The sequence below is a fragment of the Halichoerus grypus genome, chromosome 4, assembly GCF_964656455.1.
Source record: "Halichoerus grypus chromosome 4, mHalGry1.hap1.1, whole genome shotgun sequence".
Classification (NCBI taxonomy): Eukaryota; Metazoa; Chordata; class Mammalia; order Carnivora; family Phocidae; genus Halichoerus; species Halichoerus grypus.
The window spans coordinates 193492407-193518580 of NC_135715.1; the positions used below are offsets into that span (position 1 = coordinate 193492407).

General features: G+C 58.4%; 2 protein-coding genes across 2 annotated transcripts in view; one reads left to right on the top strand and one right to left on the bottom strand.

Annotated features, from left to right (window-relative positions):
* The window catches only part of THAP4 (THAP domain containing 4), a 42953-nt gene extending 42628 nt beyond the window's left edge, over window positions 1-325 (bottom strand). Inside the window, exon 1 of the mRNA XM_078071608.1 lies at window positions 38-325. Within this exon, the coding sequence (XP_077927734.1) occupies window positions 38-183 (146 nt within the window). The 5' untranslated portion in view covers window positions 184-325. The remainder of the gene's footprint in view (window positions 1-37) is intronic.
* Window positions 315-24316, top strand: ATG4B (autophagy related 4B cysteine peptidase). Its single transcript, XM_036081861.2, has 13 exons — window positions 315-488; window positions 8379-8480; window positions 8629-8700; window positions 10596-10694; window positions 11078-11179; window positions 11804-11876; window positions 15063-15142; window positions 18776-18969; window positions 19280-19358; window positions 19649-19794; window positions 21122-21178; window positions 21607-21700; window positions 22662-24316. The coding sequence occupies exons 1-13, from the start codon at window positions 332-334 to the stop codon at window positions 22733-22735; spliced, it is 1329 nt and encodes a 442-aa protein (XP_035937754.1). The 5' UTR covers window positions 315-331; the 3' UTR covers window positions 22736-24316.
* The last annotated feature ends 1858 nt before the right edge of the window (window positions 24317-26174 follow it).

The following is a 26174-nucleotide window of genomic DNA, read 5'->3' on the forward strand; positions in this document are numbered from 1 at the left end:
CCCGGCCGGGCCTCGGCGTGCCCGGGTTCCCCAATACCTGGCGGGGCGCAGCCCGCGGGTCGCGGCGTCGGGGGTGGGCGGGGGCGCTCTGGGCCGGCGGCCCCGTACGGCGGCATGGCGCGCCGGGCCGTCCGTACGGCAAGATGGCCGCGCCGGCGGCCCGGCCGAACGGCGGATTAACATGCCCTCCCCGGCACTCCGCCGCTCGTCCGCGTCTGCTTCCGCTACTCCCACGGGTCGCTGTCGGGGTCTCCGGAGCGCACGGTGCAGGCCGCCAGGGAGCCGAGCGCGCGGGCCCAGCCCCCGGCGTTGGGCCCCACCGTACGCCAAGATGGCGGACGTGCATTTCCTCCCGCACTTCCGGCCCCGCCCGCGCCCTCGCCCTCTAGGCCCGGATTGGCCCCGGCAGCGGCCCGTCGCGTCGCGCTGCGGAACCGTCGGAGCGACGCCGCTCTCAGTCGGCGGCCGGAGAGGGAAGATGGACGCAGGTGAGGGCCTTAGCGGACGCGGGGCGACCCGCGGGCGACGCCCTCCTGGCCCCTCGGCCACCGGGGTCTCGCCCAGCGCGGCGTGGGTGCGGGATGGGCGCGGGGCCGCGGGGCGGAGCCGGCGCTGGCGCCGAGCGGGGCGGGGACGGCGTCTGTGGGAAGGCCGGCGCGGGTCTGACAGTCGGCTGTCTGCGTGTCTCGGCGCTTTTTCAGCCCCGCCCGCAGCGCCCGGGCGCCCGGCGACAGGCCCAAAGCCGGCGCGGACAAGCGGGGGCAGCGTGGTGTCCGAGACGGGCGGGAGGGGCGCCGGGCGGAGCTGGCTCCAGAACCGGGGGCCGGAGAGTGCTGTGCCTGCCGCCACCCCACGCCCCAAGCATTAAGGAGTGGAAGCTCTTTACCTCTTAGGAAGTTGCATTGGGAGGCTGGGGGCGAGAAACATGCTCCCCACACTCACTGCACACGCGTTTCAGTGACCAGTAGATCACGCAAGCTTCCTCTTCGTGCTTGAAGAGAGAAACTGAACTCATCTCGTCATATCTTAACTTCTTGGGGTCGTGATGCGAAGTATGTGGCGGGTGGGAGGGCGTATGTGTACATGTGTGTCCGTGTACACGTGGGAATATGTGCATATGTGGCGTTCTGGCCTGTCTCGTCATGCTTCTGTTCCAGAGGGGACAATTCCTTAATTTTTGCTTGCAAACTATTTTGGGTCTTTGTTCAGTAGGCTTAAAAGTGTTCTGACACGGGCTCTCTCATCCCAGGGTAGTTGCAGTCCTTTCATTCCTTGTAGGGAGTGATTTGCCTTCAGCACCTCCCCCCTCCCCCACCGCCACCTGGTTTAATTCCACCTGTCATTCTGGGTGGCTTTGTTTGCTTTGTCTTTCTTCTCTTGGCATGGGCAACTTAAATTTACCGAAATCTCAGTTTGGAAACTGGAATGCAGACGTGTATGGCCAGTATTTCAATGACTTGTGGCATCTGGCTGGAGCAAACAGTAGTCCTAACTCCCAAAGAAGCATGTTAACCAGATTATTTTTTGTGAAGTTTGTTTAAAAAAGAGAAACCAGAGAGCATGTTTTACTGTTTGCTGGGGAAATGGGGTGGAGAAAGGAATAGAACTGTTTATCCACTTTCTTTGAAGTTATTGCTGCTCGGATATTTTAGACTTTGTAGGAGAGACTTGGGTAAGGTGGAAAAACACAATTCAGTGTTGGTCATGTTACCTTAAACGTGAAAATCATCATGTTAAGGTTGAAGGGTATTTCAAAGTAGAAAAAAGTGCATTTGAAGGCTGCTGTTGATGCTGATAAAAATACGTATGATCTCTGGAGGCTGTGGTGGAGAGTTTTTTTTCTGACACGATGCTGCACATCTTTTTAGGGGTGATTAATGGTGCAGCCTCTTCTGATCCCTGGACTCCTTACAAAGCCTGCCTTTCTTGACCAAGTCTTACGCAGTTTCTAGTTGTTTTTATAGTGATCCATTCAATAAACTGCATTTGTTATTGAATGAGAGGTTTGTCTTGGGCATTGTTCTAGACCCTGGGGCTAGAGAAGTGAACAAAATAGACAAAACCACGTGGCTCATGTGGGAGAGTGATGTGGGCCAAGCAAGAGGGAGTTAGAATTATAGCCAGGATGGGCAGGGAAAAAAATCTCACTGCAGACAGAGGTAAGTTTTGACCAAGACCCAAAAGCAGTGCAGGAGGAAGGGCAAGTGGGCCAGTGTGGCCAGGATGCAGCAGGTGGGGGTGAGAGAAGTAGGAGCTGAAGGCAGAGAGACAAATTTGGCCCAGTCATGGGGCCTGGTTGGGTCATAGTGAGGACTGGGGCGTTTATTCTGAATGAGTTGGTGAGTCTTTGGAAGGTTTTGAGTAGAGAAATAATGTGACTGGGCGGATGTTTAGCAGACTGGTTCTGGCTGCTCTGTCCAGGATATACGGCGTGTCCTGCAGAGGGGCAAGGGCAGAAACAGGGAGACCAGTTAGGAGGCTGTTGCTAAGCCAATGAAAGGCCATGGAAGCTTGGCTCAGGGTGGAGAGAGGAGGTGACTTCTGGATGTATTTGAGGGTTGAGACATCAGGACTGTGTACAGACTGGAAGTGATCGGGTGGTGGGAGGCATGGAGAGGGACAACTTGAAGATGGTGTGAGGTTTATGGCCTGAACTGAGAATGTCTTGTGGGGAAGACTTTGGGGGTCTTGGTGGGGGAGCTGTTGGTTTTCTATGTGCTGACTGTTGTTAGACATCTTTGTTATGATGTCCAGGGAGGCTCTGGGTCCACGGGCCTGGAGCTCAGGGCGTAGGCCTGGACTCGAGGTCGAAGTGTGTGGGAAGCTGCTTTGGATGAGTCACTGAGGGTCTGAGAGGAGGAAGAAAGAGCAGGGGCCTGGGAGGGGCACCCAGGGCTGCTGGCTGGCATGGAGAGGTCCAGAAGGTGGCAGGCGGACTACAGGCTGGTTGTGTTCTCCACCGAGCCCCCAGCACTGTGTGTGAGAACACATTCAGGGCTCAAGGAGCGGTGGGTGCCCGCAGTTAAATGGCTGTGCTGTCCGTCCCTTGAGGACAGAGCCCGTATCTTGAGCTTGTGTCTCCAGGGCTTCAGTTGTGTCTGGCATGTGGGTGGTAATCAAGGAAGCAGAACTCGAATTAATGGCAACTTACACGTTCCTGCACTATAAGGACTTCAGTTTAGAGAGTCTGTTAGTGTGTAAGGTGTCAGTGGTGAGAAGGGGCTGCTGACCCTTGCAGGGCAGAGGGGCTCAGTGTGGTGTTCTGTCCAGTGTGCTCTCGAGTGCAGTATTTTCTAGGTCTCTGGTGTAGCTGATGTTCTGGGTGCTTTTCCTTCCTTTTCCTTCCTTTTCATTCAAAACTGAACTACCAACATCTTCATGAAAACTATTTGGGATTTTAAAAAGTAACTGCTTGCAAACCTGTTACTCTAAACATAAACATTTTCCTTTTTTTTTTTTTTTTAAGATTTTATTTATTTACCTGACGGAGAGAGCGAGCGCACAAGCAGGGAGAGCGGCAGGGAGTGGGAGAAGCAGACTCCTCGCTGAGCAGGGAGCTCAGTGTGGGACTTGATCCCAGGACACTGGGATCATGACCTGAGCCGTGGACTGAGCCACCCAGGCGTCCCTAAACATAAACATTTTCTAAAGGAAAGGGAGAACTTTTCTTTTGATTTTATTTGTAAAGCATAATCTCTCAGAAGCTATAGATGTTTGGGGGAAATATCTTTGAAAAGTGATGCTTTATGTAAAAAAAAGGTAGTGGTGCGTGTTTTTGTGGTTCTCCCTGGTTAAATTATAGTGTGATTGGTACTAAGTGGAGACAAATTGGTTACCTTCATTGAGCACAATTCCCTAATTTTCTGCCAGATTAATAATATTAAAACATTTGTTTCTAATGGAATTACCATACTATTAAAGGGCTTTCTGCTTCCTCTTCTGGGTGTGGTCAGAGACATCTCGGAGGAAAATGTGGAAAATCAAGTGTCTGGAACCCAAGTGACCAAATGAGGGAGAGTGCCTCTGAAAGAGCCTCATTCTTAACTGGGTGACACCTGTCAGTCTTGCTTGTCCTGTGTGTCCTCTTAGTGGAAGTTAAAACCATTTCCTGGAGTCTGGAGATCGGCATTGTTTTTGAGATTTGACCCCTTTTCACTCAGGAGGTATGTGAACTGCTTCACATATGATGTTGCATGTGGTGATGATGAAATTATTCTGAGGCCTAATTAATTTGGGGTGACCCTCTGTGGGAAGGATGCAGATCAAGCCCCTGTGAAGCTGGTCAGTCTGAGCAGAGAGCTGGAGGTCAGTCTACACCTCCTCTGTGTTGGCCGATCTGTGCCGATGTTACTGATTGTGAACTTAAGTTTTAAAATAGAAAAGTACTAGCTTTTCTACTGAACTGTTTTCTGAACGGGCGCTCTGTGATGTTTTTTGTTCTACAGAAGTATTAATATGTGTTTTGACTAAGTTAATACCAACGATAAAAGTGGTGTTGTGTAGGGGACAAGGGAGATTTATTTTCATCTTGCAGATAACAAGGCTTGAAATAATATGAAAAGGAGGAAGAGAAGGTGCTGCACACGTGGCTGGAACCTGGCCCGGGCCTTGCGTTCCTGCCCCACGGGGCAGAGCCAGCAGCTGTGTCCCGCCTCGTGGCCCAGGGACCAGGGCCGTGCGTCCTATAGCTGGCAAGTGGGCTCTCTGTCTCCAAAAAACAAATCTTCGTAGAGATGAGAAAGTTGAACGTCAGGAATGAACGGTATTTTCGAGAGTACCATCAGAGAGTGAGGTCCGGAAGGTCCGGGAGCTTGGTGGTCTGGTGGAGGCAGCCTGTGCTAAGTGAGCATGCCTCTGTCCGAGGGAGCCGTGAGGGCACCCGGGCTGTGACATTTATTCCAGGTGTCGGTGTCCTCTGCTGCAGGCGGGACGGGGCAGAGCCGCCGAAGGTCAGTCAAGACTCTGCCGGCTATACGGGGACGAGAAGCCCTTCACTTGCTTTCCTGGTTGGAAGTGCTGAGGGGCCGTGGGACTCTGTGCTCATTTTCCAGGGCGGAAGCCTCAGGATGTTGAACTAGCCTGTGAAGTGTCTCGGATGGCTGGCTTCTGCTCCCTAAACCCCAGTCTTGTGAGGAAAGCTTGTTGCTTACATTCCGCTTTAGTGAGGTAGATCACGTATTTGGGTGAGTCTCCTGTGTGTGTTGCACTGAGTGCCGCACCTGTTACAGCACGAGGAGACTGGCCTTCGTTGCACACTGTGGCGTCACCAACTTACCCGTCCCAGTGACTCCCAGGGGACCCGCCCCAAAACGTGCTTCCTGTTGCCCAGCATGGGGCAAAGCTTTCCACGCTTCCTCACACCGTCCCTGAGGGAAACACAGCTGTTCCCATCTTACCAGTGAGAAAACTGAGGCACAGTAAGGTCACCACCAAGTGAGGGTCAGACTTCGGGCTGCCCACGGCGGGGACTGTGTTCAGCAGGCATGGTGGACACACACTGCATGCGCAGTGTCCCCCAGGACCGACGGGAACACGGTCCCTGTCTGAGGAAGCTGCCATGCCATGGGGGAGCTGTGTCTGCAGCCAGTTCCAGAGGCTCACGTGACCTGCACCCAACAGAAGCAGGATTCGGGGGGAGCGGCTCGCACGGTCAGCTGGAGGGGCAGAGGCAGGAGGAGCAATGATGTGAGGGGCATGGGGGACACAGGGGCGTGGAGCACTCCTTAGGGAGCCTGCAGATGATAAATTTGCACCCTCACTTCGAGGCTCCTGCTCATCTGGCAAGAGCTGGGGTCACTTTCTGGTAGTTCATTCCCCTCGGGTGTGTCTGTCTCCTTGCTTGGTTTTGGCTGAAGCAGAAAAGAATCTGAGGCCACACAACCCATAATTTGGTTAGCTGTCTTAGGAAATTGGGTGATAAAGTGTTAAGTTAATAGAACATCTCTTACTTCTTTCCCTCTGAAGTTGGCTTGGTTGCCTATAAAGTTTGCTAGTAAACCTAAGAAGTACGCCTGTTTCGCATTTTGCCACCTCAGTGATGAAAACCTCTCTACTTCAGAGGTGCCGCAGCTTTGATACAGGGCTGTGGTCCTTTGACGGGTGCTGCGCCCCTCCGGCGCCAAGCGCACACGAGGTGCTCGCCCACGGCATCAGTAGCCCTCCAGGGTTGTCAGCCATCTCTGCATCGTTGGTTCACGGCTGTGGTCTTCAGAGGGTCCTGGGCATCAGTAGGGCAGGAGGACAGTTAACGTCCTGCAGTGCAGTCGAGTGGTTTGCATCCTTTCTCACTGAGAGTCAGGGTTTGGGTTTGAATCTACCTATCAGTTGAAGCCCGGGGTTCCTAACGATAGAGAAGTAACAAACACCATGTGCAGCTCCTCGAGAACGTGGAACTTGAACTCACTCCAGCGTAGCTTTGATAATCACCTGCAGAAAAGAGGGGGAGATCAACCTGGACTCTGTAAGCGTAGAGCAGCTTGGTTGGCGTTGTGGAAGCACCGGCAAGTCGGACGCACTGAGCAGAGCCCCTGCATGAAGCCCCGCGGGTGAGGGCCCTGTGCCCGCCATCGTGCTCAGGCGCTCCGGGAAGCACAGCTTGTTCTGGAAGCACTGGGACTGCCCTGACGCTGTCAGGTTTCCGGCGGAAAGAAAAAAAGGCGGAGCTGGGTCTGGGTTCCTGACAGCCGGAGAATTCTTGAAGTGGCGAACACAGGGTCTTCGGGTACTGTGGATTTCTCTGTTCATGGAGCATTGTTTTCCCAACCCTGGGCCTGGGAATTAGCTGCGCATCCAGTTTAGCCTTTTGGGTGTAGTAAAATCATATGCCCTTGAGCCTGCAGTTCTGCGTCCTCGGTATTAATGACACTGGCTGACCTTGGCGCCCTTCTGTCTGCCAGCTTGTGTGCGCGCACCTCATGGGAAGGGGTTCACGGACACTTTGCAGCTGCGCTGTGAGGGCATCCTATTATTTTCCCCCATTTTATGAGTAAGGAAATTTTTACACTGAGGGGTCAACCCAAAGAACCTACAACCTGGGAGTGCTTGAGCTAGGGTTTGAACCTCCACCGCCAGGCGCCAGAGCCAGCACTGGACCCCCAACATCCCCAAGGGATTGTGCGCAGCACAGAGGGACACGCAGGGATGCTCCGCAGGGTATGTTAGGAGCATCTCGACAGGGTGCGGGAGTTACCGGTGGCCTGGACAGGGTGCTGCGAGACCGTCAGACACTTGCTAGAGCTCTATGTCTGTGTGGACTATCACCGTTGAGAGACTAGAGACGAGGAAATCACAGGTGTGGTACGCTTTCCTTTACGGATCAACGCAGAGACTTCTGGAAGGAGATTCCTTGCTGGGTGTGAAGCTGCAGAAGATTTTTTTAATAATATTTTTGTAGTCTTTGGGTTTTTAAAAATTAATACGTCATTGTTACCAAAAGGTGGGGCTATTGTCAAAAAGTAAATTCAGATGTGGGAGAAACGATTATAATAGATTTTCCAAAGTTATCTGGGCAATTGCAGGTGAAGAGTACGAGTGACTAGGTACCATTGAGGCTTGCGAGGCAGCAGATGAGAACTGTGTGTTTCGGGTTCTGTGAGGAGCAGCTGAAGAGTCGGGGGACCCGGGATACACTGCCCTTTGCCTCGCGGGTGTCGGTCTGTGCTCTGCTGAATCTGGGAACTGTGTATAGAGGGTTTCTTCAGCTGGCTTCCGAGGACCGAGAGGGACACTGGGCCTCTCTAGTTTCTTAACTGAAGCAACACAGAATAAAATGGCGCTCAGGTCTTGTTAGCTGCATACACAGCGATCTTCTTAGGAGGTGGGAGCTGGTGGCTGCGCTCTTCTGGGAGCATCTTGAAGTGAAAACAGCTGCAAGAGCCTCAGGGAGTTTTGCAGAAGGGTCTGTCTGTTTCTGGGGATCTGTGTCCCACCCAGGAATAGTACCTGCCCTTCCACGGCTGGTCGTCATCATCCCCGAGCTTGTGTTTCTTGCCTGTGAAGTACCTGCCTTCTCCTCGGCCTCTGGACACCTGCTCCTGGGGGACACTGGCTCCACCGTCTACTCAGCGTGTGGCCTCGCTTACATACTGAGATGCAAGGGTTACTTTTGTCCTGTCGGTGTAAGGCTAAAACCAGTACTGAGGTCAGGTACTTCCTTGCCCCGGGCCTGGTGCTGTCGGCCTCACCCTCGTGTCTGCCGGAAGGCGAGGCTCAGGAGCTGCTGCCCTGTTGCTTGCGGTTGCTTTGTCTGTGGTGGTTGTCACATACCTGACGAGACACAGGATCACACAGAGCTCTTTACGCGGAAACGCTAGAAATCATCTTCCATATTGTTTTATGAAATTATAAAAATGGGATCAATGTGTGTTTGGTTTCAATAGCTACTCTGACCTACGACACTCTTCGATTTGCTGAGTTTGAAGATTTCCCGGAGACCTCAGAGCCTGTGTGGATACTGGGTAGAAAATACAGCATCTTCACAGGTATTCGCCGCCTCAGAGCCTGCTGTGCTCTCAGGGCTCAGGCTGTGAAAAGCACGTTGTGGTGATAATAGTTATTTGCTAACTTTCTGTAACATATGATCTACGAAGTTAAGGCTGTGTGTGTTTTCTTCTTTTAAACAATCCCTAGAAAAGGACGAGATCTTGTCCGATGTGGCGTCCAGACTTTGGTTTACATACAGGAAAAACTTCCCAGCCATTGGTAAGTACGCCGTCGGTTACTACACGTGGCGGTGGATACAGGCCTTATAAGGAGGGCAACTTGGGTGTGGAGTGTTGACGTCGGTGTGCTGGGTGCTTGTCACTGCACCTCAGACCTCCCGGCAGCCCTAGTGACGTAAGCCGGCTGAGGTCTCGCGCCTAGCGTGGTGAAGTTAGGGTCCAAACTCGGGACTCCTGACTCTCCCGAGGGCAGGGATTTTCCAACTGCTGGTCCTGGGTTCTTACTGGGATCTAAAATCAGGATAATGAGTTATAAGCAGCATTTAAAAGTATAGAGCAGAGTGGAGTGTGAAGTCGTGTGTCTCCACAGTGAGGCAGCGTACGGCTTCAGGAGGCTTCAGTCTGTACGTCAGAAGGGTGTCCTGGGTCACGGTTGTCACGGTGTGCTTCGGACTGTAGGCCAGGATGTTTGGAGGCCGTTGCTCTGTGTCCATCACCTTTTCTCTCGTGTCCCGCACTTAGTTGTGGGGAGAGCTGAAAGGCAAGGTGGATGTGCCATGTCTTCGCATAGCGCTGATGTACGCCCCATTCAGAGTGGCTCTTCGTCGTCGTGACCCTGGAGGTGGGCAGTGGAGGGGCCCCAGCTCTCGGCCTTGCCTTTGCTGGTTGGAGAACCTGAGACCAGGGGGTCGGCAGCAGGAGGCTACGGCTCCCGGGTGGCAGGTCTCTGTCAGGCCCCTCACCAAGATGCAGTCGCCGGTGTTCTCTGGAAGTGAGCTGGATGCGGTACAGCCACAGGGCTTGACATTCAGGAGCGCCGTGGGGTGGGGAGACCAGGCCAGTGCCACCACAGGCCACCCAATGATGGGATTTGTCCGCTGTGCTCCGGGATGTCGTTTATGCCAGCCGTGCTCTGCTCAGCCCTGAGGACGGGGCAGGCCCGGGCGGTGGGGGTGTGCCGGGCGGTGCTGGGGGACCACCACTCTCCTGCAGGTCTCTGTCTGGACTCACAGAGCAGGGACAGGCTGAGAGGAGCCTTGTACTGTTTGGTCAAGTCGCTGAGGAGGACGGTGCCTGCCGCTAAGGGCCAGCGTGGTCCTTCCTTCCCTGGCCACGGAGAGACGACTAGTTTGTACGGGCGTCGTTGCTGCGCGTCCCGAGCACTGCGCTTCGTCTACCCGCCCCGCTGTGCCCCTCGAGGCTTTGTCCACCCACGTTTGTGGGAGGGGCTGCCCCAGGCTCCGAGGTGATGCTGCGGGGAAACGGTGGAGCCGGCCGGGGCTGCGGCTCGCTGGGCTGGCCCTGGCGTCTCGGCTCCGCCGCCGCTTCATGCCTCTCGCCTTGCCGGTACTTAGGATGGCCGGGGCTTCTCCTGTCATGCTGGGGCCTGTCTCGGAGTGCACGCAGAGCTGTGGTGCCCAGTGTCGGCATCCTTTTGTGCCCTGGCAGTGGGCATGACGTGGAGGGGCCCCGGGGCAAGTGTGCTTTAAGTGCTGAGGGTGGTTGCTGACCGCCCCTGGGTTATGTTCCTGCCCTCCCGCATGCACGACCCACTCTCCCGGCAACTGCATCTTTGCCCTTCCGGTGCTTGGAGAGAGGTCCTCCTTATCTGACTTGGAGTTTCCTCATTACTCATGAGACTTAGTGTCTTTTCATATGTTTTCCAGACATTCTTAATTCTCTGTGACTGACTTGTTCACATATTTTGCCCGTTTCAAGGGGTTGGCAGGACGTATCATTGCCCAGTAAATGTGCCCTTGGCATGACCAGGTTCTAAATGGCCTGTCACCTGAGATGGAGCTGACGCGGTGTAGGGCTGCCCCAAGTGTGCTAGGGCCGCCCCAAGTGTGCTAGGGCCAAGGCCTCCTGCCAGTGGACTCCTGACCTGCTGGGCCATCTTGACGGCGAGCCCTCTCTCTTTGTCCACCATGACAGGGGGCACCGGCCCCACCTCGGACACGGGCTGGGGCTGCATGCTGCGGTGCGGACAGATGATCTTTGCCCAGGCCCTGGTGTGCCGCCATTTAGGCCGAGGTAAGTCACGGCACCGGGGACGACAGCGTTTTTAGGAAGCAAACAGGACTGTGGGGTTAGGTTACCCAAAGCACACAGACTGGGATTCAGGGTTTTCTTGAGTGGTGACCCACTGGTATTCGTTGATTTGAAAAAGTGACTTTAAAGAATATTGATGAATGTTTGTCTTTTAGAAATTATCTTTACGTCACTGAAACCGTTTTCTGTTCTTTATGGATTTGTTTTGGTGGGTTAGCATATGTGCATTTGGAATCCTGGAGAATTTGGCTTTTAACTTTGGAAAGGTTCAAGAAAGGGTATCACCTGTGGCTTGAGTGTTTCATAAACGTAAAGGCTTCTTTCTTCTCTTTTGGTAAAACTGATCTTGTGCATCTCTCCAATAGATTGGAGGTGGACACAGCGGAAGAGGCAGCCGGATAGCTACTTCAATGTCCTCAACGCGTTCATCGACAGGAAGGACAGTTACTACTCCATTCACCAGATAGGTGGGGGATTGCCGAGTGAGCCAGTCCCCGCGGCTTAGAGCAGGCCGAGGCGCTGGGTTCCCCCTGAGCGCTTCTCTGGTATCGGGTGTGGGAGGCCTGAGGCTGTAGGTCCCTCTGGCCCGGGGCCACCTGGGGCTGCTGTCCTGGGCCAGGGCAGCTCGGACCCGGGGCCTTGCTGTGGCGCGGGGGGCCGTGTGGCCGCAGTGGTGTGCGGGCTGCTCGTCGCGGCGGCTGTGCAGGGGGATGCCATCTCCAGGGGTCGTCCCTCTCTGCGCCCATTGCTAAGCCTAAATGCTCCTTTGTTTTGAGCGTCTCATTCTCACCTACAGAAGGAAGTAAAGGTATAGCTTTGAGTCCTTTGATTTCCTCCATCCTGCTCCTTCTTGAAGGGCTAGGGCCCTGACTCGTAGTGAGGGACAAACCTTGAGGCAGCGTCTCTCCCTCTTGGAGGAGGCGTCCTGGGGTCTGTCAGGAGCTCCTGCTGGAGGCAGGGGTGGGTGTGCCTGTCCAGGCTTCCTGTGGAGTGTTCCCACTACCACGTGCTGCTGTCAGGACGGGCCTCTTCTGGGGGACGGGCGGGGCGGGAGGGGGGCTCACATCACTAATCCCATCTGTTTCCTGCAGCACAAATGGGAGTTGGCGAGGGCAAGTCCATCGGCCAGTGGTACGGGCCCAACACCGTTGCCCAGGTGCTCAAGTATGTGCCAAGCCCCATGCCTCCCATTTCCTCGGGGTAGCGTGAGCATGACCTGTGGGTTCAAACTCTCCTGAGTCTTGGTTGCGGAAGGAGATGAGGGACCTTTTACTCTTCCCCTCACGGCTCTCCTGAGAGTCCTCAGAGGCGGCCACACCCAGTGCGCTCCTGTGTGGAATTTATGTTTCCTGATGGATGAGTGTCTTCAGATGGCGCCCACTGGATGGGGCCCCTGTGTGTCTGTCACGTGGACCTGTCCACTAGGGTGCTTTTCTGATGGTCTGGGAGGTGGAAACTGCTGTGGAGTGACAGCAGTCAGGTGCCGTGGGCCTCTGCCTCTGCGCTGACCCCGCTTCTCCCTGCCTTGGACCCTGTGTCCGCAGCTGCGGCTTTCCCTCCACATCCAGATTCGTGCATCTGTTGCCTGCTCCCTGTCGCCCAGGCTCCTTGCTCGGGGTGTCTGTACCCGCCCTTCTCCACCCCTTGTCCCCCAGCCCACTTCTTGTTGCAGTGAAGGGCTGCCCTCTCCCATCTGGCTGCTCTTGGCAGGTTCTTTGGGATCCTCCACCCACCTTCCGGCTGATCCCCAAGCCTGCCCACTGTCTCTCTGTCCTCTCACCCAGCCCCCCCATTTACTCTACCGAGCCCCTGCCACATGCCCCTTAGAACCCTGGGTCTAGCCCTGCACGCATTGAAAGCAGCCTTTCTGCATGGTCCATCTCCCTGCGTGGTCAGTGTGTGGTCCGTCCGTGTGCGGCCTGCGTGAGTCGTTTGCGTGGCCTGTGTGTATGGTCTGTGTGCGTGCCTGCGCGTGGGGTCTGCCGGCGTGGTCTGCGTGCGGGTTCTCACTGTCCCCACTTCTGCTCTGAAGCAGCTCCTCCGAGGTTGCTGTCCATCTGGTCCTGTCCCAGCGCCCGGGTTCGGTCTTCTGTTTGCTCAGTTGTCCAGCAGGTGGCCTTGGTGCAGGTGTTCTCTCTCGGAAGCCCTGGGCCCCACAGTCACGCCCTCTGGTCCCTGTTGATGGTCGATGGCTCCATTGCGGGGCTCCCTCCCCCCTCAGTGAGCACTGCGGGGCTGGCTTGGCCTTTGGCGGCTTCTCTTTTCTGCCAGCACCAGTGTGAGCTGGGTCTGCGTGGCACAGCTCCGAGCATCACACCCCCAGTGCTGATTTGTGCCCAGACCCCAGCCTCAGGTCCAGATGCTTCCTCAGCAGCACCCCTTGTCTGAGGGGCATGTCAGCCTAACAGCCAAAACCCAAAGCTGACCCTTCTCCCCATCCTCGGCCTGTTCCTTCTACAGGGAATGCGGTCCTTCCAGGAACTCAGGCCAGAAACTGGGGTCGTGCTAGATGCCTTTTCTCAACACACCCCTTCCAGACGCGTCCAGACTAACCTTTGCTCGTTGCCTCCCTGTCCTAACCCCGGTCCAAGCCCCATCTTCTGCCTCCTCGTTGGTCTTCCCTTTTTTTGACATCCTCAAGGCTCTTTTTTTTTTTTTTTTTTTTTAATTTTATTTGTTCGTTTGAGAGACAGAGAGAGAGCATGAGCAGAGGGAGGGGCAGAGGGAGAAGCAGGCTCCCCACTGAGCCAGGAGCCTGACGTGGGGCTCGATCCCAGGACCCTGGGATCATGACCTGAGCCGAAGGCAGACGCTTAACCATCTGAGCCACCCAGGTGCCCCCCTCAAGGCTCTTTTAAAATACGGATAGGCATTGGGGCACCTGGGTGGCTCCATCAGTTAAGCATCCGGCTCTTGATTTTGGCTCAGGTCATGATCTCAGGGTTGTGGGATCGAACCCCCCCACCAGCATCAGGCTCCGTGCTCAGCGGGGAGTCTGCTGGAGATTCTTTCCCCACTGCCGCACTTGTGCACACTCTAAAGTACATCAGTGAGTTTTTTTAAAGATTATTTGAGAGAGAGAGAGTGTGTACAGGCGGGGGGGTGGGGGGCAGTGTGCAGAGGAAGTGAGAGAAGCAGGCTTCCCACTGAGTGCGGAGCGCAACGTGGGGCTTAGTTCCAGGAACCTGAGATCATGACCTGAGCCAAAGCCAGGCGCTTAACTGACTGAGCCACCCAGGTGCCCCTAAATCAGTAAATCTTAAAAAAATAAAAAAATAAATAAAAATAAAATAGCAATAGGTGTCATCTTCGTAAAATACATGTCGGCCGTCTGCCCCTTCTCTACTGGAACCGTCCTGGGGGTCCCAGCCGACTCCAGGGAAAGCTGCAGGCATGGGCACGGCTCTGCCTACCTTCCCGGGCCTGTCTCCACTGCGTGCCCCGCGCCCACTCCCAGCACGCTGCGCCTCGTGCCCCTCGCACACACCCACCCCGGGGCCTCTGTACCAGCCTTCCGCCAGCATCAAGGCCGCCTGCACCTGCACTGGTCTTGCCCGCAGTTACTGCTCTCTTGTTCTCCATCGTGCTCACTACCCACAGTTACTTCTTTTTTGCCTGCCTCGTGTCTGGAATGTCCGCATCTTGGGGGGGCTGCTTTGTCTCGTGTGTCAGTGGGTTTCAGCCCCATACCTGGCCCTCTGCAGGTGAGGGAGAGGCAGCCAGTGGAGTGTTGCACGTGTTCCTCCGGCTGCCACTTCGGCCTTCCCGTGGGGAGGGGCTTTGTGTGGTTGCCCTGATGCCCCGCACCCTCCACGTGTGTCCCCAGATGGACCAGGTTCTCCCACTAGACGTTTGGTTGTAGTTCGCTTATCTTTCAGAGGCTCGGGGCTTTGACCAGGGTTCTTGCGGTTGTTAAGCCACAGATTCTCTGTGGGGACTCAAACTGCTTGTCAGTGCATCACTTTCGGGGTGAGGTGGAGCAGAGTGTGAAGGTACCATGGGGAGTGGGGGTGCTGGGCCTTCCTGATTTGGGAGAACCTGTGGTGTTCTGAGACAGGGTCTGTGCTCCCTTTCTCAGGACAGAACGCCCCGCGGGCAGGGCTTCTGTGCAGGGACCCTGTCCACATGTGGCAGCTGGGGGTAATGGAAGGAGCACTGGGCCCAGGTGGGAAGAAGCAGGCCGCAGCCTCAGCTTTATTCCCGTCTGGGGCCCTGAATGTCTCAGCTGTGATCTTTCTCATCTGTAAAAACTGCTGGAGCATTCGTTGCTCTTTCCTTTGCTTGCCCCGCGGAAGTGAAATGTCTTTGAATTGTGAAGACTTACTGGTGTGTCCTCCCCCTTTCTGTTAGGAAACTGGCTGTCTTCGACACCTGGAGCGCCTTGGCAGTCCACATAGCAATGGACAACACGGTGGTGATGGAGGACATCAGTAAGTGAACGAGAGTGCACGGGTTGTAGCTGGTGGGACTCAGGGAGCGGCTCCCTGGCCCACGGCCAGGCCTTGACTGGCATGCAGGTTGGGGATCCCTCGTCCGTGTCCAGTATACAACAGGCTAAGGGGAAGGGCCTGGACTCTCCGCAGAGCTGGGCTGCATCGTACCCCGACTTGCTCTGTGTCCTCGTTGCAAGAACTTGTTCAGGTGTACTGGGTCAGCCCTTCTCGGGCATCGTCCTCTTCGAGGACAGGCAAGAACAGCTTTCTCGCCAAGGTGTAACAGGAAAGGGGAGCATAGCTCTGTTCCTCTTTCTGGAAGGATCCACTGGAAACCTGAAGGAGTCCAGGCATGCTGACGTTTTAGTCCAGGAGGAAAATGATGGCTGGGTTTGGCAAATGGCCTCTAGTGAGTGAGTTTTGAATTTGGAGTTTACATCCCGTTATACAACCAAGCTGACAAAACTCTATTTAATGTCTTAGGTTTTTGCTTAGGAACACCTTTTCCCCAAAGAATTTGCCAGAGCTCCCTCCACTCCAGTTTTATTGAAGTTCCACATATTTGCTGCTGCTTTGCTTTGAATTTTACCTAAGAAAGAGCCCTTTGAGCGTGCTCATCTGCGGTTTGCCTGGACGGTCGGAGGTGGGCCTCGTGTCATGACTGCAGGCACGGACCCCACGGCGGTGTTGCTCCTTGCTGCTGCCCGGCCCTTCGCTTCTGCAGCCTGGGGCCTGTGACCTCGCAGAGTTGGGGGAGCCAGCCAGCCCTCCCTGCCCGCTGACCCTGTCCCCTGACCCTTTGCCCCTAAGAGCTGACAAACTAGGGACTTGCACGCAAGGACAGGTGTTTTTCCCTTCTGCCTTCTCCTCACGTTTTATTTCTTGAAATTTTTGCGAAACATGGGAAACTGGAAACATACAGAGAATGGGGGAGAAAACCACTTGGAAACAGTTCCTCCTGACGTGGAGATGCCGCTCCCCCCAGTGTTTGTCGTTCTGAGCAGCCCTTGCACGTTGCCAGAGCACGTCTTCTGTCGGGGACGTTGCAGCCTTCCTGCTGTCTGGCTGCTCATTTCCCAGTACATGTCCGTTTCCCTTTTCCCCCAGTGCTGGGGAAACCACCTCCCTCAGGGCCGACCCAGTCACCCGCCCAGCCTGCCCTCCGAGGCTGGTTCCCCGGTGCGGTGCCAGGAGGGAGTGAGGGACAGGCTGCTTTCCAGGGCCTGCATTCCTGGGGAGGGTGGGGGCGGGGGGAGGTGCTGGCTGGGGCCTGGAGGAGACTCGGCCGTGTGCCCGGATTTAACAGGCTCCCAGGTGGGGTGTGTGTGGCCGCCCACCCATGGTCAGGGCCCTGGGGTTCTCCCCTCCTGAGTCAGAAGTGATGCATGCTCTTCATGGGGACAGCTTAGGAGGAATAGCATCAATACACCACGAGCAAGGACGCTGGGACCAAAAATAGTGCCTGGGGTCCTGTGCACAGTTTAGTGAGGTGAGTGGTAGATGGTGGGGAGTCTGAATGGCTGTGCTAACTGCTTTTGGCTTTAGGGGCCCCAGGGGGCTAGAGGGGACACCAACGCCTCAGGCAAGGCAGGCAAGGAGCCACTTTTGTAGTCACGGCTGCCTGAGGTCGCAGGTGTGGGAGAGAAAGCTCCAGTTCATCAACGCAGATGGAGAACCAATACTGGCCAAGCCAGGGCTGTCCAGGTCTCCCGAGCGGCTCCCCGGCAAAAGCACCGGCTTTCCGCCTTCCCTGTCCATTTCGGGGGGAGAGTGCTCTGCGGGGGAGCCTTGCAGGCGGAGATGTGCCGCCCTCCGTGGGGCACCAGCCGGGACCCCCAGAGCAGCCTCCGCCAGGGCTTGCCCTGGATGAATTTGGAGCTTTGTGAGACACTGGAAAGGCACTGAATCTGGGGGGGACTCACAGATGGAAGAAGACAGTGAGACAGTGCACACACAGGCACGCCACAGGAAGACCCTGGCGGCAGAAATAAAGCAGAGGTGCCTGTGGCTGGAACTTCCAGGAGGCGAAGGAGCGGGCGGCCAGCCTCCCTGTGCCCGAGCTGGCGTTTTCACAGCTGAGCACCTCCCAGTTTTTTAACCAGGGGTTCTTCAAATACGCGTGTTCCTAGTGACACTTCCAAACTGCAGAGACGGACACTTGGAAGCGTCCGGAGGAAGGTGGTGGTGGTGATAAGCTGCCGTTGAAGAGCGGCGGTCCGCTGGCCGGGCTGTCTGGTCTTCCTGCCGCAGCAGGTGCTGGTGGGGCCGGGGCAGCGTGCTGGGGAGGTGGCAGGCCGTGTGGGGCTCCTGTCACGGATGGGCTCGGAGAGAGCTCACGCGTGGTGGGGATGTGAAGGGAGCATGAGCAAGGGACCCGTGGGTGCCTGGACGCTTGCCATGTCACAGGCCACGTGCAGCCTCGTGAGTCCCCAAAGTGCCGCGTGACAGGCCCTGCTTCCGTCATTTCTTGAGCCGATCCATGTGAGGGTCTGTGCTGGTGAGAAAGATGCAGTCAGCAAGTAGTCCCCCCACCCCCATTCTTCATTTTCCAGCTATGCATTTTGAGAGATTCCAGTCCCGTGTTCATGCAGCCGTCCTCCTCCCTCCTGCATCCCCAGTTGTCGGCCTCAGCTCACCTGCTTTCCTGCTGCCCAGCGCCCTGGCCCTCCCTGGCCCGCTCCGGCCTGTGGTCGAGGGGCCGGGGTTGTATGTGGTTGCCATGCCTGTGCAGTCTCCTCTGATCTGGAAAGTTCTCCTTCTTGGTTTATTTTCCTGCTTTATCATGGCACGTTTTGAAGAACCCAGGCCAGTTTGGTGCAGTGCCCCACGCTCAATGTATGTGCGTCGTCAGGATTAGATCGGGGGAAACCTCGGCAGTACCTGGCGGCCGTGTCCTCAGCCCACAGCCGGAGGCCCGTCAGTAACACTTCCTCGGCCACCTGCTCGGGCCGTGTCCCTGCTTCCCTGTGATTAACGGGGATCTGGGGGTGATACCGAATGCGTGTCGAGGATTTTTGCCTGGAATGGTGGCTTCTGTAACCATCCTTCCCTTTGGGTTTACCGGCTGGCAAGGTGGCTGGCCCACCTTGTCCTTTCTCTGTCTCCGGCCAGGGATCAGCGGTTTCTCCGAGGAGCCCTGTTTCCGTTTAGCAGGGAAAGGTGTTCAGAAACCACGGTCTGGGCGCCTGCTGGGCTGGGGCCCCTGGAGCGTCCCGTCCCCACCACCAGCCTCCTCGGTAGCACACCGACGGAGGATTAGCAGTGCGCTTAGAAGAAACAAGTTGTCTCCACGTTGACGAGGGAGGAGCAAGGCTGTTTCCCGATGGTGTCCTTGGCGTGGGGCCAGTGCGCGTGCCCACCAGCGTGGTGGCTGCCCGGGACGCACGGTGCTGTTTGCTTTGTTTCACTTGAGACTTCATTTCACGGCAACGGTTTTAAATTGGACATGCGTAGAAAACGATTTTTTTTTTCTCTGTGGGCGGCAGGACTTATTTTCCAGGTTCAGATTGTGTTAAGCACTTGACTTTTTTATACTCGTTTCCTATGACTGAGTAATTATGTACTTGTTCCTTTTGGGTAAACTTGTGTCTGCTGCTGCTCAGCCTTTGAAAGCACGTCTCTGTTTCGCAGGAAGGTTGTGCAGGGGCAGTCTTCCGTGTACGGGGGCCACCGCGCTCCCCGCGGACTCCAGCCGGCACTGTAACGGCTTCCCCGCGGGAGCTGAGCTCACCAATAGGCCGGCACCGTGGAGACCCCTGGTGCTTCTCATCCCCCTGCGCCTGGGGCTCACGGACATCAACGAGGCCTACGTGGAGACCCTGAAGGTGGGTCTTCTCGCCGACCAGCAGCGGGGAGAGATGCTGCTGCTTGTCGCCATGTCGGCCCCTTCTGCCCTCTGGCCCCTGTGGACTCCTGGCCCCCACCTGCCCGCCTCCGGGCAGTCCTGACCGCCTGTCCCGTGGGCCTCTGCGCTCACCCTGCAGTCTCTGCTCTTCCTGACTAAGCTCTTGGGGACCACGTCTTCCCGCTCTCCTTCCCGTCACCCCGTCGGGCCCTGGGGTCGGCTTCCCGCAGCACACAGACTCCTGGTCGGGTGGCCTGCTCAGCCGCCCCGCCTTCCCCTCTGTCCTGCAGCGCTGCTTCATGATGCCCCAGTCCCTGGGAGTGATCGGAGGGAAGCCCAACAGTGCCCACTACTTCATCGGCTACGTTGGTGAGTGGTGGTTCTGCAGACGTGAGGTCAGCCGGAAGCTGAGGGAGAGGGAGTCCTCTGCAGAGCAGCCTAAACATCCTTAGGGTGTTGGCTTGACCCAGGGTGTCCAGTTAAAAAGCAGCATGCTCCCGTGAGGGGTCAGTGTCCCCACCCGGCTGGTGCCGGCCTCCTGTGGACCCTCTTCTCCCCAGCAGTCGGGTTCCCACCCCAACCTGGCGTGTCCAGCTAAGTGGATTTCTGTGTGGCACGTCTGAGTGGGACCCCAGCCTGCTCCCTGTCGTCTTACCCAGGTGAAGAGCTCATCTACCTGGACCCTCACACGACACAGCCAGCGGTGGAGTTCACCGACAGCTGTTTCATCCCGGACGAGAGCTTCCACTGCCAGCACCCGCCGAGCAGGATGAGCATCGGGGAGCTCGACCCGTCCATTGCCGTGGTGCGTCCCCCACTGCGTCCTGCCTCCTCCTCTGACCACGTGAGCTAGTGGGCAGGTGTTCTGAGTCCGTCTGTGCTCAGTCCTGCTGTTCTGGAATGGAAGGGAAGGGTCTCCGAGTTTTAGGATTTTTTTTTTCAGTGTTTTGGAGTAGGTCTCACGTTCACGTGGTTTCAAGTGCACAGAGCACAAAAGGGTTAGCAATGTCTGTTAGCTCCTTATGCCCCCCAGGGGCCCTCAGCCCGTGTGGCCCTCATGGCCCTCACAGCGAGCGGCCCCTTGAACATAGCGGCAGTCTGCCCCACTCCCTGCTCTGCACCACCTTTTTGGGGTTTGGGGTTTGACTTTCAGTTTTTTGACTTCAGGGATCTGGGAGATGATTGCTAAGAATGAGCTTCCTTGCTCTGATTACAAAGTGGAATTTTGGGCTGTGATTTACGTAAACCTGTGTATTCTCAAAATGCATTTGATGGGGGCGGGGTGGTCAGAAACATCTGGAAGGAATGGTGTTCCTCGGGGAGCGATTAACTGAGTCACAGACGACAAGGTAGATTCCGGTCCTGAAACAGATCTCTCTGGACGCGCAGTCTGTGGGTCTTGTTGTGTCTTGAGGTCCTCAGCTTCCGGCTCATTGTGTCTTGAGGTGGCCGGGGAAGCCGCCCGAGGGTGGCGGGGCGTGGCCGGAGTTGGAGGGTTGAGCCCCCGTCCAGCAAGCACGAGGCACGCTGTGGCAGTAAGCGCGTTTCCATAGGGGACTGGGGCTGGTGTAGACACAGAGCAGACTGGACCGCAGTGCCGTACGCAGCGGGCACGCGGACACGGGGAGGGGAGGTGTGACCCCGTCCTCACCTGAGAAAGGGGGCTGTGCACGGGCTCCTCAGGAGAAGCCAGCTTCCCGTCTTCCAGCGGAATGTTGCCCGTGTCCTTCCGCCAGAGCCCGGGGCAGTGTGGATGGTCTTCGCAGCGAGAGCGGGCGCCCGTTCCGTGACCATCCCTGTAGTCCTGGCGGTGCCCGGAGCGTCTAGTAACGTGTCCAGGCGTCGGAGCTTCGTGGGGGTGGCTCTGGGAGCGCGCCGTGGCCACCGACTCTGTGCGGGACCCAGGGCTCCCTGCGGCCAGGGGCCACTGGGTGGGGGGCCATTAACCCGCACGTGGCCTCCGTGGCCTGGTCGGCCAGGGCAGAGCGCGGAGGGTCGAGCCTTGAACCCAGCCCCCGGAGGCAGGCGGAGACCCTGGCCTCTCTCCAGGCCACCATGCGCTGTGCGCGGCACCGGAGCGCGGCCTGTTTGTGCGCCTTGCCGCGTGCGGCTCATGGTCCCTTCTGTTCTAGGGCTTCTTCTGTAAGACTGAGGACGACTTTGATGACTGGTGCCGACAAGTCAGGCAGGTGGGTGGTGGGTCCCTGCGCGTGGGGTGGGGGCTGGGGGAGGGCCGTCTCGGGGTCTCCAGCTTGGGGTCCCGCCTCCCTCGGCACCCTGCGCGCAGCTTGCGGCATGGCTTGCGGCATTGACCTCGTCGTGCGCAGGGAACACAGGCGCAGACCTTGCTCGTGAGCCTTCGGGGGGCTCGGGTTTGTCAGGGTCGTGGCCATGACCTTGAGCGGAGGCAGCACGCGGAGGTGCCCCCAGGGCGGCTGCTTTGCCGCCCTCCGGGTGAGCAGTCTCAGGGACCTGACGACGCGCAGACCTGGCAGAGGCCCGAGAGCCTATCGTACGGAGGCCGCCTCCCCTTCCTCCTGCGCGGTTCCCCCCGCGGGCAGGGCTGATCTCTGGGCGGGGGCGCCAGGCTGTGTCTCACGGCTGCGTCGGCCGACAGGTGTCGCTGCTCGGGGGCGCCCTGCCCATGTTTGAGCTGGTGGAGCAACAACCTTCGCACCTGGCCTGTCCTGATGTCCTGAACCTGTCCTTAGGTGAGTCTGGCGGCCACAGGGCCTCGTCTCGTCTCGGGTCGGGGCACGGCTGTTCCGCGTGTTCCGTCCTCTCTCTCTGCTTCCCCCAGGCCCTGTGCCAGTTGCTTCTGACCTTTAAGATTTGTATGAGCCCAGGCGGTGACCCCTTGGTGGTGTGTGTGTGGGACCGGGGTGCTGCCGGACAGCCTGTGCGGGGCCCCGAGTGGGCAGCGCCACAGTCTGCTGCCTTGTCCTTCACCTCGTGCGCCATAACCCGGCCCCCGAGCACGGAGCCGGGTGTGCTCCTCCCGCGGCCGCCTGGGCCCCTGCGAGCCAGGACGTGCTAGGCTCTCCGCGACAGCCCAGGGTCTCTGCGAGGTCCGGCCCGGGAGCCAGCCCTGGGATGGCAGGCCACAGGTGGGCTCCGTGTCCTCCTGCTCAGTGGCTCTAGGCCCAGGGCCTCCTCCCTCACTCAGGCCCTCAGTTTCCCTGAAGTGAGTCAACGTGTGGCACACACAGAACCGGGACTCAGCAGGAAGGCGTGAGCACATGCAGTTCATGCATCCATCTGTCTCTGGGACGAGGATGAGGCCCGTGTCCCTGTCCCTCCGAGAAGATCATGGAGGATGGTGACTGAGCCACTGTCCGACAGAAACCAGAAGGGAGTCAGGGTGCCGCACTGGAGACTCGGGACAGGGGTGCCACCCCCTCTTGGGACGGGAAGCCCTGCCCTCCCAGCCCCTGCCCCTTCCCTCTGGGCTCCTCCGAGAAGCGTGTTCTCTCTTCGGACGCGCCTGTGGGATTCTCTTCCCCGCCCTCCCCTCGGCAGTGGAAGCTCCCGGCCTGCCGACGCCCCAGCGGGCTGGTCCTGGTGTCCCGCCTTTTGCTGTCCCGAGGGCCAGATGCAGGGTGCGGGGGGCAGTCCCCACAGCCGGACACCCCACGCCGGGCGTCTGCTGAGGTGGTGTCTTGTTTCTTCTAGATTCTTCTGACGCAGAGCGACTGGAAAGATTCTTTGATTCAGAAGATGAAGACTTTGAAATCTTGTCTCTTTGAAAATCCTGGAGTTGGGGGACGGTATCCACTGGCCCTCCCTGGGGGCACCTTCGAGAGCCCGGCCCTGCTTCGGGGCGCTTGGCGCCGCCGCATTTCATCCATCCAGCCTGCCCGTCCGCTGAATGCCCGTGCCCCGTGCCGCCTCCGCCCGCAGACGGAGGACTGCCCTGTCCCGGAGGCCTTCCTGCGAGCCCCGGGGCTGCGCAGGCCTGGAGGGCTCGTCGGGCTCCCGGGCACAAAGGAGGAGCCGCCTGCGGGAAGCCCCGCGCAGCCCGTCAGGAGCTCCTGAGAGCAGAGCCTTCCACCTTCCCGGAGCTCTCCCTGCGACACTGCCAGCCCCGCACCCGCCTCTGCCCTGCTTCCTCCTGGGCGCTCGGTTCTGGGTTTGCTTGTTCGAAGTTACAAGGACACGCATTTCTGTGGGGCGTGTCCCGAGTCCGTCTTCTCCGAAGACCTGCGGGGCGGGGGCGGGGGCGGGCGTGTGCGGAGTGCCGCCTGCGGGCTCGGCCTGGGCCCTGCCCTCCGCGGCCTCCGCCCGGCGTGCTTGTCAAGGGCTACCTCAGTGGGGATCAGACTGAAAGAATTCCGGCAAGGTCTCTCCTTGCTTTGGGGAGCAAAGTAGTGAAGTGGTGGGCATGGTGGAAATCCAAAGATGTCACCGAGCGTGCGTGTGACTCGCTAGGACAGGGACATGCCTGCTCTCCTGGAGCCGCAGGTAAAGCCCGAGTGGGATGCGCCTTTCTCACGCCTCCTCTGCGGGCCCCACGTGCTGCCGCTCTCTTGTCTCGCCAGCTTCCCCTGGGTCGGGGGTCTGTGGCCTTCAGGCCTGGGGGGAGGGGGCGCGGCACGCTGCCATCCAGAGCCTTCCTCCCGGTCACCAAGGCTTTAGATGGTTTCGGGCCAGAGGGTAAAGCCCACAGCTTGACGCGTGAGCCCGGCGCCCCCACCCCTCTGTGTACCAGTCAGAGACGTTTCCAGACCCTTGTCAGCACTAACAGCACCTGCGGCCTTTAGCCCACGTACTCGGGGCCCAAACTGCGCCACTCCCACCCGGGTTTGCCGTCCGTCCTGGAAGACTGGCTTCTGTCCCACCGGAAGCGTAAAGGGGCTCTGGGGGGCTCGGGTGGAGACGACGGCCTGTCCCAGAGCGCCTCCGCTCGCAGCCTCCTCCAAGTCCTTGCTTGGGCGGGCGGGGCTGGAGCACACGTGTGCCCCGGGCCTGCTCGTCCTGCCGGCCCACGTGTTGCCCACATAAGCGATTTTCTTTTTTCCCTTCTGTTCCCTGCACCCCGTCTGTGAGGTCGAGTTGGGGGAGCAGGGAAGGTTGGCTGGTGTCCACTCCTCCAGCGCTGCACTTCTCTGAACGAACAAATGTGCCGCCGCGCTGGGGGCGGGGGGGGGGGGGGGGGCTGTCGGCAGCCCCTGCAGCTGGTACAAATTGGGGACGTGGGCGACGGCCTGACCCACGGGAGCTTTGTTTCATGTGTTTTGAAAAAGGCTTACTGAAGAGAATGTTGTTCATTCTTTGTAGTGTAGTTTGCAATTCTTAATGGCAAATAATAACAGTTTCAGTAGAAAACACTTGGTTGTCTGTGTCTTGATTTCTTCTCACGTTCTAGGTGGATGTGGGAAGACGGAGCAAGAACGTTGCCTAGGCTCCTGCTGCCACGGGGGGGGTGCTCTGGGGTGGGGCCTCTGGGGTGGGCTCTGGCGGGCGGCTGTGGCCTGCTCATCGCCCCAGACCCGTCCCGCGTCCCACCCAGCCTGTAAGCGGGGATGCTCTCCTTGGCCTCGCGGTCCCAGAAGTGAAAACCACAAGGGAACCTGCTTTTGGGAGAACGCACAGTAGCTCCTTCTTCGACAAGAAGCTTTGTAGAAAGCGTCCCCAGCGCGGTGTTAGCCTTAGTTTGCTTCATGAAAGCAGCGTCCCTCCAGGTGGGCTGAGACTGCTAGCCGCGGGCAGGCGCACGCAGGACATGGGCAGGGCCGTGGTGGGACGGTCAGGGGTGCCCCCCACCCTCCGGCGCCGCTGCGAGGGGCCCAGGGCAGACACAAGTGGGAAGCACTGAGCTGATCCCAGCTGAGGAAGTCCACCTGCATCGTGGCCTCTAGAAAATGCCCGTGGGACCTTCTTGTGCTGGAACCGTCCTCCACACTCCGCAGCTTCAAGCCACAGCCTTCCTGTCGGGATCCCGGAGGCCGGGGCTCCAAGTCAAGGTCTCTACAGGGCCGTTTCCTCCTGGAGGCTCCAGGGGACAAGGTTTACCCCTCTTCCCCCCCTTCTGGAAGCTGCCCGCGTCCCCTGGGTGCTCGGCCCTCCTTCCACCTCGAGTGCCCTCTGACCCATCCTGCTGCCCCCAGTGTCCCGACCAGGGCTCCTGCCTCCCTGCCAGAGACCCTGTGGCTGCGCCTTGGGCCTCCCCGGACGAGGCGGGATGGCCTCTCCTCTCCACCTCGCTGTGCAGGTGCCCTGTCCCCAGGCTCCAGGAGGACCGCGTGTCCATCCTCGGGGACCATCACTCCGCCCACGCCCGTGCAAAAGCCACTGGAGCCAGGGGCTCTGGACCGTGTCACAGCCCGTAACCCTCCCCGCCCACCCCTGCCCGTCGGCCGGCCTGGCCAGATGTCTCCAGACACATGCTGTATTTCCTGAAGAAAGTTGAAGTGTCGGACCGCTTCTGCCCCCGTCCCAGCCCCGCTGCCCCGCACGCGCGGGACCCTCTCTGCTCCGGCTGTTCCTCCCGAGGAGGTTGCTCCCACCTCTGGCCCCACAGCCCGGCTCGCTCGCGCCCCCGCCCCCCAGCAGCCCTGACGAGGCTGCAAGAGGCAGAGAGGCTGGTTTGGGGTCTTAGGACTTGAGGCTGACTCGCGTTTTCCTCACAGGGGGCGTGGCCTCGGTCGTGTGAAGAAGCACGAAGGCAGCTACGGACGGTGCCGTCAGACCGTCCCCATGGGTGACCCCGGGGCTCTAGTCGAACCCCGTGTGCAGTTCTGATGGCTTCTGTCTCTCCGTGGCGGGTCCTCGGGCCCTGACCACACGTGTGCTGCCCGGTCTGGGTGCACGTAAGCGGACGCTTCAGATGCCCGGCCGCCCGCGGCCGTAGGAGCTGCTGGAGGCCCCTCTGTAAGCAGGTGACACCGAACTGCGTCTCCACGACTGTCCCCTTGTGGCCTCACTCAAGGCCGCACAGCCACCAGCCACGCTCACCTATCACGTCCTTTGCCCCCTTCTGAGGTGCCACCCAAGGACCGGGACCGAGGGCCGGCTGCCCAGTGACCACAGACAAGGAACCCAGACAAGCACGGACCCTCGTGGCCGCACGCAGGCTCTGCCCGGGCCCCGTCGGCATCGCCGGGCCACCACTTGGTGTTCACACAGATCCCATCCCAGCCACAGAAGGCAGCTGCCCCTCCAGGTGGGGGGGCCCAGACCCACGGA

Excerpts from the sequence above, each read along its gene's own strand:
- ATG4B (XM_036081861.2), top strand. The coding sequence starts at position 332 with ATGGCGGACGTGCATTTCCTCCCGCACTTCCGGCCCCGCCCGCGCCCT. Across the intron at positions 8,481-8,628 it reads AAAATACAGCATCTTCACAG|AAAAGGACGAGATCTTGTCC; the intron begins GTATTCGCCGCC and ends AACAATCCCTAG. Across the intron at positions 8,701-10,595 it reads GAAAAACTTCCCAGCCATTG|GGGGCACCGGCCCCACCTCG; the intron begins GTAAGTACGCCG and ends CCACCATGACAG.